At 40.9% G+C, this 14,396-nt stretch overlaps 1 protein-coding gene across 4 annotated transcripts in view; it reads left to right on the top strand.

The window, feature by feature from the left end:
* nbeal1 (neurobeachin-like 1) overlaps positions 1 to 14,396 on the top strand; it is a 58,254-nt gene that overhangs the window by 14,242 nt on the left and 29,616 nt on the right. For 2 of the 4 annotated variants that reach the window (XM_084920585.1, XM_084920584.1), the window contains exons 4-11: positions 3,884 to 4,045; positions 4,193 to 4,274; positions 6,700 to 6,827; positions 9,117 to 9,202; positions 10,191 to 10,276; positions 10,709 to 11,072; positions 11,298 to 11,404; positions 13,920 to 14,006. In XM_084920585.1, the coding sequence (XP_084776711.1) occupies positions 3,884 to 4,045; positions 4,193 to 4,274; positions 6,700 to 6,827; positions 9,117 to 9,202; positions 10,191 to 10,276; positions 10,709 to 11,072; positions 11,298 to 11,404; positions 13,920 to 14,006 (1,102 nt within the window). The remainder of the gene's footprint in view (positions 1 to 3,883; positions 4,046 to 4,192; positions 4,275 to 6,699; positions 6,828 to 9,116; positions 9,203 to 10,190; positions 10,277 to 10,708; positions 11,073 to 11,297; positions 11,405 to 13,919; positions 14,007 to 14,396) is intronic. The other 2 variants (XM_084920587.1, XM_084920586.1) reach the window with 1 other exon arrangement.

Below are 14,396 nucleotides of genomic sequence, written 5' to 3'. Positions count from 1 at the left end.
CTACAAGAGTTTCTGGGTTTTTTTTGCTAGTTCTTCAAATGTTCAATAAAAACATGTATGCTAATTCATAACGAAGAAAGCTTTGTAATCAAGACTGTCATTTCCAAAACAAAGGCTGTGGAAGTCCCTGTATTAAACACGTAGTCCTGTGACACAAAAATCACCAAACTCGGACGACCACAGACTGTTTTCCTTCCTGGTGATGAAGGAAAACGCTGGGTTGGCATGTAAAAGGGCATTTATTCCCTTCAAAGACCTGCAGTTCAAAAAAAGCGCCCCTCCGACAGCCAAACCCATCTGTTCTCTGATTGGATTGTTACATTTGTGATTGACATGACATTGACCAATCAGCTTAAAGGAAGAAAAATAGGGTCAAAATTCGTACTTGTAACTTGCAGGGTTTTTTTTGGCTAAGTCCACACACAAATCTTTTTTACACACGCACAAATCTTCTTTACACATACAAATCTTTTTTATGCACGCACAAATCTTTTTTACACACGTACAAATCATTTTTTACACATACAAATCTTTTTTACGCACACACAAATTTTTTTTACGCACGCAAAAATCTTTTTTACACACACAAATTTTTTTTACGCACGCACAAATCTTTTTTACACACACAAATCTTTTTTACATATACAAATCTTTTTTACACACATACAAATTCTTTTTACACATACAAATCCTGATTTACAAGTACAAAACTGATTTACAAGTACAAAATATTTATGACCACATTTTGAGCCCATAATTTACGCTCTTATTTCTAGCATGTGCACCATTATTAGCTAACAGTGTTTTAATTTATCAGCAAATTATTTCAAAGTAGATTGCCAACACAATTTGTGTTGTTCCCTTTTGGTACGTGCACTACTACCGAAGCCTCAAGTTTGGTATTTTGGTTGCTGCTATGTTTTGGTTTGGGTTTTATTTAAATCGTATTGAAACGAGATGCTAATATGCTAACTTATTAGGCAATGCTACCTAGCCTACTTAGCAAGTAAATGGGTAAACACTAAACTAAGTGGGTGTTGCACAAGCTTAATATTTGAATAGTTGTGTAGCTATACAAAGCGGAAATAGTTGATGTGAATATTTTTCTCTTATAAAATAAGATTTTCCTTATTTTTTTAGTTTGCCTGTTAGGTTTAAATTTGCTTCTTCTGCTTGAAGGTTTGGTAGCCATTCGTAACCACAGAAATAGAAGGAGAATGTGCTACTATCAGCTAGGGCTGCCACGATTAGTCGACTAGTCACGATTACGTCGACGACTGATTTAATAGTCGATGCGTCGTTTGAAGCTTTGTAAGATCCCAAAAGACGCAGGAATAAGTAGTAGGATTTAAGAGTGTAATAACGGACTGAAACAGAAGATGGCAGCACTGCATGTACAAGGATGCCAGCTGCCGTTAAACCCCGAAGAAGAAGAAACTGTGTCCCAGAATTCATAGCGCGGCCCAGCTCAGTTTCCAACAATGGCGACAGCTAGTTAGTTTTAATATTACTCTTATTATTCTTTCTGGGTCACAAAATAAACGTTTAACATATTTTCAGGTGAGAATGTAGCTGTGTAAACCTCAAATATCTGCTCAGTTTATCAAGACACCACATATTTTCAAAAGCGCTCCAACGTTTTCAGAGACGTCTGTTACCCACTAGCTCGATAGCTAGCCGGGGGCAAGGCTCACTAGAGCCCGTGAGAACACCGGACTCCCGGCAAATCGTTTTCAAACCCACCGCCATCTTTCGCTACTCAGGTTAAACATATATAAGTCACTTAGATAACTTAAAAATGTTATTGTTTGGCTTTTTGTAGTATTTTATTTGTTCCTGAGTAAATCGGTTTGGCTGAGATTAAAGTTATAGTTTTTACACAGCTGAATAAACATCAAGCAGACAGCTGATTATCAGAAGAATATACTCTGGTGTCCTGTTATATTTTAGATAGCAAGGAGTTTATTAAACTTCACCGAAACAATCTGCAAATGTCATTAAAATTTAATAAACTATCATCTTGTCTTTATTTTTAGTTGGCACATACCTTAAAAACTTAAAGCTGTAAGCTAATGATAGTTATTGCACCAGCAGCATCTGCTCTTATATAAGCTGTATGTTTTACGTCCAATGGATGCATGATCTGATTAGTCGACTAATCGCAAAAATAATCGTTGACTAGTCGACTATCAAAATAATCGTTTGTGGCAGCCCTACTATCAGCTACGAGATTAGACAGAACTGTGCAAACAAGAGAAACATGCAAAGATAGAGACGGCTGTCAGAAAACAAGGTCTGATGTAAACCATGCCAGTAAAAGCTGGCTGGTCACAAGTCTGTCACAGCTATTCACAGTAATGTGAGAGCAGTTTGGGCTGGTGGTGGTTTGTTTAAAGTTTAAATAGTTTAAAGGGTTGGAATAATTTTTCTTGCTCTCTCAGGTTTGACTCGCTTTTGGAGTGAACCTCAAGAGACCAGGAGCTGCAGTTTCTTTGCACTCTGCTTTCTTGTTTTTTAGCCTTGACAATTACTCCTCGTTCCTATTTCTTAAGGACTGGACATTCAGACATGCTGAGATTTGCCAATTTTATGGCTAATAGCTATTAGCCAAAAACTCACCTTGTTGGTGGAAAAGTATTATTTTATATCTGCCAAACTACCTTCTTCTAACTTCTAATGATTAAAATAAATAAATAATAAATTAAAATTAAAATCAGTTCTTTGCTGTTATGTGTAGACATAACACCGGTGCATCCCTTGAGTTAGGTGGCTGTTTTTTAGGTTTGAATTATTCGTGTAGATACATGTTAAGTGACCTACAGAAGATAATTTTTAAAAGTACAAGAAAGTCTGGCCCCTTAGAAAATACATAGAAGGGTGGCTCTAGACTTTTGCATAGTATTTTTGTTTTGTTTTTTAAATTTGGAAGGTGGTTTGGTTTTTTTTTCTGTTAATGTTTCTTTTTGCTAAGACAGTCAGCTGTTCAGTTTCTCAGATTCCTTTCAAACTAGTTTCTCTTCCTTGCTCACCTGGAACAGATTTGTTGCTCTGTTGCTGTTCAGCCTTGCACAGTAACCTTCCACCATCTCTGTCTTTAACATTTCACCCTAATTACACTTACTTAATAATACACCAGTGCAATCTACTCAGTTGTAAGGAGCAGGTTCAGAGCTACCTCCTCTTGTATGTCATCCACATCATGACCACACACCGTGGAGCTTTCCACAGTGCAGCCTGAAATAGCATGGCCACAACAGATGCTTTTGTGCAGAGTGGTTTAATTTTGTTGCAGGTGATGCTCTGCATCAAAAGCACCATGCCGACACAAATCAGTTAAGTGAGAGACACCCACTCATCATTGGAGAGCGTGTATCTAGGATTTTAGAGCAGCTTGGTTAACACTGTGGCTGTGCTGTTCTGCCACTTGTGATCGCATGAACCTCAGATGAAGCCTTATGAAGTCAGTCACATTTTATGAGCAAGGCAGAGCCACAGGATTGGGTGGAGTAGGATGGCAGAATATGGGTGTTTCAGTCTAATTGGCTAAGGTTTTTATCTGCCAGCCTGTTATTTGCTTTTTTCGTCCTTTGAATGATGTCATGTTCTTCTTCCTCCTTGCGTCCTTTGTCCTCTCTTCCCTCCATTTGTCTTCTCCCCCATCCTCCTTTCATCTCATTCCCTCCCTCTGCAGCTGTCACATCTGCTTCCCTACCATGGGATTCTCTCTCTCATATATGAACAGAGTGCAGCAGTCATGTCAGGCATGTGTAGAGAGCAGTGAGAGCAGATGGTGCTTTGATAATCTGCTGATCCTGGTACACAAACATGGAGTCGACATTCCTTTTCATCCAGCTATGTGCTTGCAATGCTTCTGTGTCTACAGACCAGAAGAGGTTCCCCCGGTGTTGACGCTCCTCCCAGACAACATCCTGCAGGTTTTGCGCCACCAGTTACTGCAGTGTGTCCAAAAAGCCTCTGACGGCCTGGAGCCCGAGCAGCAAAACCTAGCACTGCTGCTGCTCAAGTTCCTCATCATCATCTGCAGGTCAGGATGTTAAACATACACATGCTGTAAAGTTGCTGAGATGAAATTTCACTCTAATGAAGTAGGTGTTCCAAAGTAAGTGATGGAGAAGTTAACAGTTGACTTGTCTTGTGTGTTTGTGTGTCCATGATTCGATGTTTACAAAAGGAACCTATCCAATGTGGAGGAGATTGGTACTTGCTCCTACATCAATCACATCATCACCATGACAACACTTTATATTCAGCAGGTCTGACTCCTCCCTTTTTCTTTTGCACATATTTCTGTGTCCTGTGGTCTTGAAGAATGTATTATTTTAGAGTGGAAAAATAAGCTCTATGTTTAGAAGTTCAAATCTAATATGCATGCTTTTTGATATTAATTTAGCAGAAGATGAACCCATCTCCAAAATGTCATAGACTTAAAGATGAAACATTCCTTAACACAATTTAAGATTATTGCATTTATTTAGCTTTAAACTGTTTTATACTGAAAAAGGAAAGGAAAGGAAGGACAATGCAAAAAATGTGAGCTCTGTTTTGTTTGACCAACAATTGAGACATTGGTGAGCTGATGTGATGGTTTTAAAAGTCCAGAGAATGTCAGTTATAAACATACAGCATATGTAAAACATGAATGTAGCCATTGTAATGTCACCCACTGATACTGTTTGACAGACAAACAAAAAAAAATGCACCAATTCTATTTTTTTCAAATGGTGGAACTTTTTTTTTTTTTATTTAATTTGCTTTATTTTTTTGTCTTTGCAGTCATTGTTCTAGTAGTTCTAGAGAAAGACACAGTGCACAATCTTCTAGATTATCTATTATTATAAATAGATTCAACATCTTTCTTCAACAGAATTGCAGACTGCACTGATTGTATCTTCCCAAAAGTACTATAGCTTACTAGGGTATATTAGACTTAATAGTTTCTCTATACAATAATGGACTTCTATACATTTTACATCAGATTAAAACTTTGGATTTAAGATTCAGATAATTATTTATTAAAAGCTAGACATTTTAAATGAGAATAAGAAAGAAAAGTGTTTCTTTGTACCCCCCTTTTCCCTGTTAATGCCCTATCGGCCCCCCTGGCAAAACTTTGCTGCACAGTTACCAGCTGTGCGTAGAAAAGGATCCTGGTGTAGAAAGTAATATTAAATAAATTCTAACAGCAGCTTATCAAGCTTAAATGTGCTGCTGTTGTTCAGCCGCTGGTTTCCTCTTTCTGGTGCAAAGTGGGCAATAAACGAACAAGAGAGACGGGAGTCGCGACAGAAAAGCCGATCAGCTGATCATTGATCAGTTTCATGATTGAAGTAGTGACAGGAGAGGGAGGGAGAGCGAGGCAGTCGCTCCATATATCGGTTGTTAAGCTTAACGTGGGACAAACATTCAGAGATGAACTTACACACTTGCTTTACTTCTCTCTGCGATAACTTTCTCGGAGATGAAATGCCGGTTTGGTAGCGAGGCTCCAAATGCTCAACCAGACCGCCGACAGGTCTCGCACGCCACAGCCGCTCTATCACGTGATGCACACTGCTCCGATGTGCTAAGGTTATGAGCTGAGTTACGCCATGTCGCAAGTTTTCTGAGGTGATATTTAATGGATCGGATTACATTTTTTATTTCTCTCCGATCCGATCCAGTAATTTGGGTCAGTAATAATAATAATAATGGATTGCTCGAGCTTTTCGAGACCCTCACATTCACACACTGGTGGAGGCAAGCTACAGTTGTAGCCACAGCTGCTCTGGGGCAGACTGACAGAAGCGACGCTGCTGACCTCTGGCCGTCACCAGTAGGCGGTAGGTGAAGTGTCTTGCCCAAGGACACAACGACCAAGACAGACAGAGCTGGGGATCGAACCGGCAACTTTCCCGTTACAAGATGAGCTTCCCAACCCCCTGAACCACGGGCCGATACGTAATATTGGATCGGTCCATCTCTAATTCTTACCCCCCCAAAAAATCACCGTCAACATAGCCCGATGCATCTCACCAGCAAATCTTTTAGACTGATGGAAAAAAACTGCTGTGGTATGTTGGGGGGTGGGGGAGGAGACCTTTATTTCAATGAAAAGAACAACTCTCAAATGCTTGAGCACAGAGGAGGATGGATTATGGTTTTGGTTTATGTTGTAACTGGGGTAGGTGGAAAAGATTTCAGTATTGGATGAAAGAATGGATTCAGTTAAAGGTGACCAACTGCTGTAATATCCACCTCTGTACTTTCATTCTTGGACTAAAAAGAGCAGCTGTGCATGATTCACTGTTCAAAAAGAAGCCTAACCTTTTGGTCTTCCCATTTATGCAAACTGAACATCCTCAAAAACCTTTACCAAAAAAACCCAAACAAAAAAACACACACACACAAACATTCTGCAAGAGTGGGTCACAATCCTCCAACCATGCACTGAGATTCTCCCCTTGTTACTTTAAAAAAGCATTTTTTCCCTGTTTGAATTTGCAAAAGATGAAAAAAAAAAATTCTTAAAACAGAAATAACTGAGCAGAAATAACTAATAGCTTTTACTTGGCTACCTACTCCCAGTAACAGAAATTTGGGTTAACTATTACACACAGCTGACTGTATTGATTAAACAGAGAAAGTCTCACTGAGACTGAATAGTATGTGCAGTATGTAATGTGGCTCTTTCTATTACAGCTGAAGAGTAAGACCAAAGAGAAGGAGATGGCGGACCAGAGTCAGGCGGAGGAGTTTGTCCGTCATGCACTGGCATTCTGCGAGAGCCTCTACGATCCATACCACAACTGGAGGCATCGAACGTGCGGGTAACGACATCTTGCTTTACTGACAATCACACCTAAGGGGAACGCGGTCCGCTTCAGAGTAACAGACTGTTTTTATTTGGCTAAAAGGAGTTAAAATAATTCTTGACAGTGAAATTTAATACCCCGTGTTTAGCAGCTATGTGCTAGCAAGCTGCTGCACTTTGGATTTTTGTCTTGGTGGCAAATGCTCACTGCACATGTAGGTGTGCCTAGTCTCACAGTCTGTTTCCCCATTCTTGTGCCTGATAACACCTCATATCTTATTACTGGTAGTCATTTTTTTCCATTCTCAGTCATCAGACTGTTGGTAAAACTTCCTAACATTGTTTGTCTTTTATTTAATTTTTTTCATCAGATTTGTGTTCCTTGCACAAGTGGACATTGCTAGAAGCATAAATATAATTTGTTTTGCATAAGCACGTATCTGGGTTTGCAAAGCTAGGACTGGAAATTCTTTAAAGCTAAAGACTCAACTTTATGTTGAAACAAACTATTTTGCTTTACATAAAACTGCTTTAGATTATTTTTCTTATTTTCAAACGTCAGACTGCAGTTTGATTTAGTTTTCACTCCTAGAACTGCAAAGGGGATGAGGGTTAGTTTGTCCCCATCCTGCAACACCAACAGCAGAAATGGCAAAGAAGTCATTTCCTGAAGGCGTTATTTACAAAATATGCAATGATGGGATTTTATTTTAAAATTTACCTTTTAATATCTGATAATACATACAAACCTACTGAAGGTGCTCTCTGGATAGCTTAAGAAGACGCTTACTCCTCATTGGTCTGTTTCCTCCTAGGTGTGTCATTCAGATAATAATTCATATAAAACTGTGGGTTCTGTAGTTGCCATGGTAACGCAGCAAGGAAGGTTAACTTTGCCTTGATTAGGTAATCTGCTCAGTTCGGGTCCATCATCCCCCAACCAGCCATGACAGATGGCTGCCCCGCCGCTGAGCCTGGTTCTGCTGGAGGTTTCTTCTGTCAAAAGGGAGTTTTTTCTTCCCACTTTTGCCGAATGTTTGCTCAAAGCAGGTGGTTTGATTGTTGGGGTTTTCTCTGTGTTATAGTTGGGTCTTTACTAGGGCTGGATATCGTCACTGATTTCTAGAATCGATTCGATTCCGATTCACAAGGTCCCGAATCGATTCGATCCACGATTCATTTAGTTTCGATTTAAATTGGGGAATTTTGCCTCAGACGATCAGAAATATTATAATTCTGATCACTTATCAGTACATATCTATATTTTTATATCTATAAAAAGAAAGCTGACACTTGTGAGACTTTATCAAAGGTGTAAGCATCACAGCAGATACCTTTGTGTCAAAGTAAATAAGGATAAAACACAGAAAAACACGAAGGCGGTTTTCCTGGTCTGGGTTTTTATAGCAGATGACCTTAAAAATGTTGTGCAGTAGATCAAAAACGAAGTGAAGCAGAGCAAAGTTACAGAGGTTTGATTAGAGACACAGCTAAGCATTTTGCAATTTTGCATAATTTTAAAAAGTTTAAATTTGTTCAGTATTTGTTCAGTATTGAACAGCAGAAATGAAAACAAAAAAGAGAAAAAAAACAGCGGCCGACACCGTAGGCTGGTGGGTAATAAGTAGGGGTGGGTTTTGGTTATCGATTTAGAGAGAGAGAGAGAGAGAGAGAGCTCTACATGAAGTGTGATTTTTATCATGGTGGAAGCAAAACAGCAAAAGTCAGAGGAAATTCGTGACGATGTTTATGTGAAGCAAAATGTGAAACGTAGTTTGGATCATCTTTGGCTGCTGGTTCAGTCAATATTGTTTGGAGAGAGATAAAACCTGCAGCTTCAGAATCTAGCACAAAAAGTAAACACAAAGCGCCCGCCGACACTTCAAAATCAGTGAGCTGTTGGCTTTCAGCCCCGACAGCGTGTCCGGGTCCACGTACGTGCCGTCGGGTGAGAAAGGCGACATCTCACTGATTCGGATGCGTTGGGTCCGCGTTTTTGTGCAGAATCCGTGTACCTGCTCTGATTTACTGTTTTGTGGTTGTAGAAATTTTGGTGTTTCGGGCAAAATAAATTTATATTTAAAAATCAATTCAGGAATTTAATGAATCGATATCACGTTATCCAAGCCAGAATCGATTTTAATCGATAAATCGATAATCAAAACCCACCCCTAGTCTTTACCCTACAATGTAAAGCACCCTGAAGAGGCTGCTGTTGTGATTTTTGGCACTATATAAATAAAATTGAGTTGTACTGAAAATGAACAGGAACTGTTCATCAGTGTGCTGTTTTTGTTCCTTCCAGGGAGCAGCAGATGGGTACGGTAGAGAGGAGCAGGCAGAAGTACAAAGCAGCTCCCCTCACTGTTGAATTTGTTCCTTTCTTTTACCGTAAGTGTCTTGCTTTTCACTCGAGCCCTCACTCCCACTCCCTTCAATGTACCAGAGTGTTTTTTAGAGATATACGAATCAAATGTGCAGAACTTTCAGCTGCTCTGAACTTTACAGTGTGACACTGTGTGCGCTTATTTTTAAATATGTATATGGTCCTTCTTCAGAGTCCTCTTCAAGTAAGGATGTAGAAGCAGTTCTCAGTACATCCCACTACTGTTCTGATTACAGACCATAAGCTCTGCTCTCTTCTGTCCTCCCCTATCATCTCTTCTAAGAGCTCCCACGCCATCACTCTCTCCCACCGCCTCCCCCTCTTTCCTCTCTGGGTCCTGGTGAATCCGTTCTTTGTGCATTTTTTTCTGTTTGCCATTCGTGGAGATAGCAGATAGTGAATAGTATCTGTCAAGCCACTTCAGCGCTGCTGGGGGCCATTTTAAACAAATACTCCTTTCTGTCCTGTGTCAAATGTGTGGCTGCTGTGGTTTATCACAAAAGATAACAGCCAAGGCTCAACCAGACTTCTTTTCCTGCTTGCGTGCTTTGGGTTGTGGTCAAGCGGCAAGTCTGTGAGAGTACTGTTCCTTTCATTAAGCATGTTTGTATATTATGTCTAAATTTGTAGGATTGTAATTAGTGTTATTCAGGGAACTAAATTGAATTGTTTTGAAATGTATGGGATGAAGGAAGTAGACATCACGGAGCCCAAATGTCAGATTTCTTTTCCCCAGCTGGATGTGTTGACAGATGAGTTAATGGGTGACTGGGACCGCTGTAAAACTAAAATTACTGCCACGTGCTTGTGTGTGTGTGGCGTATGTGATAGTTAAGGTCCTATCTTATTTGCTTTGCCGATTTCGTCGACCCTCCTTTCATAAAAAATATGAGAATTTGCTGTTTCTGCATATGAATTCATGCAGTGTTTACTTGTGAGGTGGAAGTTGAGGAAAGCCACACTTGTGTATTTACATGTTTGCCCTCCTTACAGAGTGCTTCCAGGAGAGCGAGCATCTAAAGGAGAGTCTGAAATGTTGCCTGCTACACCTGTTTGGAGCAGTAGTTGCTGGAGATCAGGTAAGCTTCAGCTTAAATGAGCTGGGCTTGCTGGCCATAGATGTGGTGATAGAGTGCTTTGAGATGCCATTCATCATTATTATTATTATTAGTAGTAGTAGTAGTACTAAGTAGAACTGCTTCTTGTTAACTGTCTCAGACTATGTTGTGGATATGAAGGAGTGACTTTTGGTTTGTGGTTTCTTTTATTTCTCTGCTTTATCTGATTGGTTGATAACCAGCAAAGGAATACAGCATTGTTTAAATGAGCACTCTTCATCTTGAATGCAGTGCATGAGTTGCTATTGTATTCTTTATTTTTCAGTGGTATTGTTGTTTATCTTGCCGCTTTCCCGCACTCTAGGACGGCGCTTTCAATTCTCTCTGCTCTCGAGTGACTTGCTTTGACTAACTCACATTGTTTCCCTCCCTCCACCACTGCAACCCTGGCAGAGGAACGCTCTCCTTGCGATTTCTCCAGCCACCATGGAAGTGTTGATGCGGGTCCTGGCTGACTGCTCCATGGGTAGCTGCTCCTCAGATGAAGGCGAGGACTGGGATAGTGAGGCCCCGGACCGTAAAGCACTGCTGACGTTGGGCTGCCTGCGGGAGGTGGTCCAGCGGCTCCTGGCCTCCAGCTCAGACCAGCGGCAGGTGGAAATTGCCTCAGTGCTGGAAAACTACTTTAAGCTGCTCAACTCGGACCCGGCAGCTGTCGTGGCTGCCCAGCAGCAGCAGCAGCAAGCCAAGGGCCGAGTGCCAACACTGGGTCGACACTGGGAGAGCAGATTTGTGGCCCTGCAAGTAAACATGCTAGGTATGATCTTAATCCACAAAAGTGTCTCTTTCATCATTTTGAAGACATTTTAAATTAGTTATCAGCTGCTACATTTTGTTTAAGGATAATTTTCAAAGATGGAAGCCGAGCTAATCTAACAGTGTTTACATTCTGTTATCATTCATCTCTCTACTCCTTTTTTATTTGTCTCACTGTGCTTCTCTTCGTCTTTGCCCCTCTGTGTTGATTTCTCCTGCCTTTCAGACACTATCAGGGACATGTTCCTGTGTTCAGACAGGCCAGTACTACAAGCCATCTTCCTCAACAGTAACTGTTTTGAGCATCTCACACGACTGCTCCAGAACAGCAAGGTAAAAGCACAACTCCTTTTTTTCTGTTTCTTTTTTTTTTGTCTATTTATAACCCGTAGATTCAGCTGGCATCGAGAACTGTGCAGGATCTTTGTTGTGCTTGTTAGTATCTTGTATCTGATACCCCAGCCTCCTAAGGCTGTTTGTGTTTACACACTGATAAGGAGGCCGCACTGTGATGCAATGCTTGTATTGTATCTTGTCGTTTTTCATTGTATTTGTTATTAAAAAAAAGAGAGAGAGAGCAGGAAGCCAAACACATGGAGCTGTGAGAAGTGGGGTGATATTCAGAGAAAAACGATCATTTGCAAATTTGGAAGTCAAAAAAATACTAATAGACTTTTTTTTTATGTTAAGGAATTAAATCTTCAGCTTCTAAGACTGAATCTACCTCATCATACCCCAGATACTGTTGCTAAACAGGGACGTGCAAGCTCATGCATAATCATGCACACCTTGCATGAATATGCATGAGGCCTCGGATGGAGCCTTTTTATGCGGAGTTTGCATGTTCTCTCCAGGTCCTCCGCCTTCCTCCCACAGTCCATAGATGTGCATGGGATTAGATTAATAATGTTAACCCCCGAACCTGAATTGGATAAGCAGAAGAAGATGGATGAATATTTAAACGCAGTATATATGATGCAAACAGCAATATGCTTGCATTTGCTGTAGTACGTGATGCAGAGCAGCTATCACCTCCACCAAATAAGAATGTTGTTGCCCTCTAAATGGGCTCATCACTAGGGATGGGTATCGTTTAGGTTTTATCCGATACCGGTGCCAAACCGGTACTTTTGGAACGGTGCCGGTGCTTAAACGGTGCTCAAACCGGTGCTTAAAGAATGGAGAACACAAAATTGGTCCAAAAACCTCTCATGTTCAGCTGTTTTTTTTTTATAAAAAGATAACAATGTTAGCCTTTCTGCAGCTATGGGGCATATATGGTATCACTCTTGGCTGGAAGCAGTGCTTAAACAATGGAAAAAACACAAACTTTGTCCAAAAACCTCTCATGTTTAACTGTTTTCCACTTTTTCTTTGGTCATTTTAGCCTTTTTGGCCAGGGTGAAGGGAGCATCTGCCATCAAACAAGAAGACAGCCACATGTAGCTATGATGATGTTTGCTAGTTTAACTTACATGCATTAATGTAATAACGTGGTTAGCTTACTCAACGTAAATTACACACGAACAACATTAAGCTACTTGCCCAGAGAAGAACGGCTGTTGCTGCTGCCATCATCATTCGTCATCATTTCTGCTACACTGGCAGGGCTAGGGGCCAGGACTCTCCTCTTCGGGTTTTTGGGGGATGTTGCTCACTCCGGGTCCGATAACAGGCAGCACACCCGCAGTAGATGTGCACGGTGTGAGGTCTCGCAGCAAGCTATCAAATACGGCGCATTTCTCGGCTTTTAAAAAAAACGCTATGCGTCGCCAGGTGTTTCATCGGATTTGAGGTGTTACTTCCTTTGGCAGTATCACAGTATCAGCTTAAAGCACTTGTTGCAGGGTGCTGAGTTTGCATATTTTGCTGTGAAGTACAGCCAGACTTTTGACCGCTTCGCCTTGGTCATTTTTAATCTGTAGCTCTGCTCTAAAAGAACGTACGTACCTGGACCCGCCTACTATCCTCGGAAACATAAAATGATTGGCTAGAATCTAAAGTGTATCACAGCTCAGGAAAAAAAAGCACCGAAATAAAGCACCGAAATGTGCTCTGCTTTTCGGTCTGGTTACTACCGTTTATGTCAGAACCGGTGCCATCATGGCACCGGATACCGGTACCCATCCCTACTCATCACACAGCCGTTTCTCTTTAAAGTCTGGAGGTTTCTGATAATTTTGGGTTTCCAGGCTGGAGTTGGGTGTTTCCTTATTGCTAAATTTGTTCCAAAGTTATTTGATTAGGTTGTACAATTCAAGTACATGACGAGCATCAGCAAACTGTCCTGCATCTCAGATATTATTCAGGATTTTACTTGTAAATATGTGACTTTTTCCTCTGAATACTACACCCATACCTGGGCCCACAGTTGCACTAGTATGGTATCATATGGAATCACATTAATGTGTAATTATTTTTCAGATTATTGATTCACTTGAGTAGCATATGAGTTGATGGAAAATTTTTTATTTTTTTTAATATGGAGTTGAAGTTCACATCTTAGAAATCGGTTTTATTATTACATCTCTGGTCAGTCTGCTGCAGGTGACACATTTGAAGTTGAATACAGTTTTGTCCAGGTCTCGTCAATCCTGTTTGTCATGTTTAGTATTTCACTTTCAGTGTGAGAAAGAGCATTTTGCCCTCCTTGCATGTTTACCTCTGCACAGCGCAGCTGGATCACCAAACAACGCGTCCACACGGTGACATTGCTATTAACCTAGCACCCTCTCCTCCACTTATAACATCTTTCCTCCTCCCCTGCACTGTCCTCTGTCTCTCCCTTGTCTCTTTCTATCAGCCTCCCCACATGCTATGTTGACATGTTGCCTGTTGTGTCTATCAGCTGGTTAATGCTAGGTGCACGGCGGCAGACAAGGACCAGAAAGATATAACCAACAACAGGTTACTGACAGGAGAGAGGGACACTCAGGTACCGCCGAGAAAAGCCCCACATTATCTAACCCCCTCCACATCATTCATCTGCCCTGCCCTTATTCTCATCTGCTACTGCTGCCAAATCCCTCCACTTTCATCTCACCAGAGTCATGAGGCCGCTCCACAACAAGACCCTCATACTGCCTTACCTTTCTTTATTATTATTATTATTATTATTATTATTACTATTATTACGATTTTACTTGGATTGTGAATTAATAGCACAATAGAGAACACGCCGATGTTTTCCTACTGCTAGTCCCAAGCCAGAATAAAAGGGGAGGGTTGTGTCAGGAATGACATCTGCCATAAAGTCTTTGTCAAATCAAACATGCAGATCATCAGGAATGAGATTTCCATTCCAGACTGGTCATGGTCTGGTTGC

Source organism: Perissodus microlepis, chromosome 23, assembly GCF_051167445.1.
Source record: "Perissodus microlepis isolate ML-2025 ecotype Zambia chromosome 23, ASM5116744v1, whole genome shotgun sequence".
Lineage (NCBI taxonomy): Eukaryota > Metazoa > Chordata > Actinopteri > Cichliformes > Cichlidae > Perissodus > Perissodus microlepis.
Note: the sequence above shows the minus strand (reverse complement) of the source record. Positions and strands in the feature narration are given on the sequence as shown.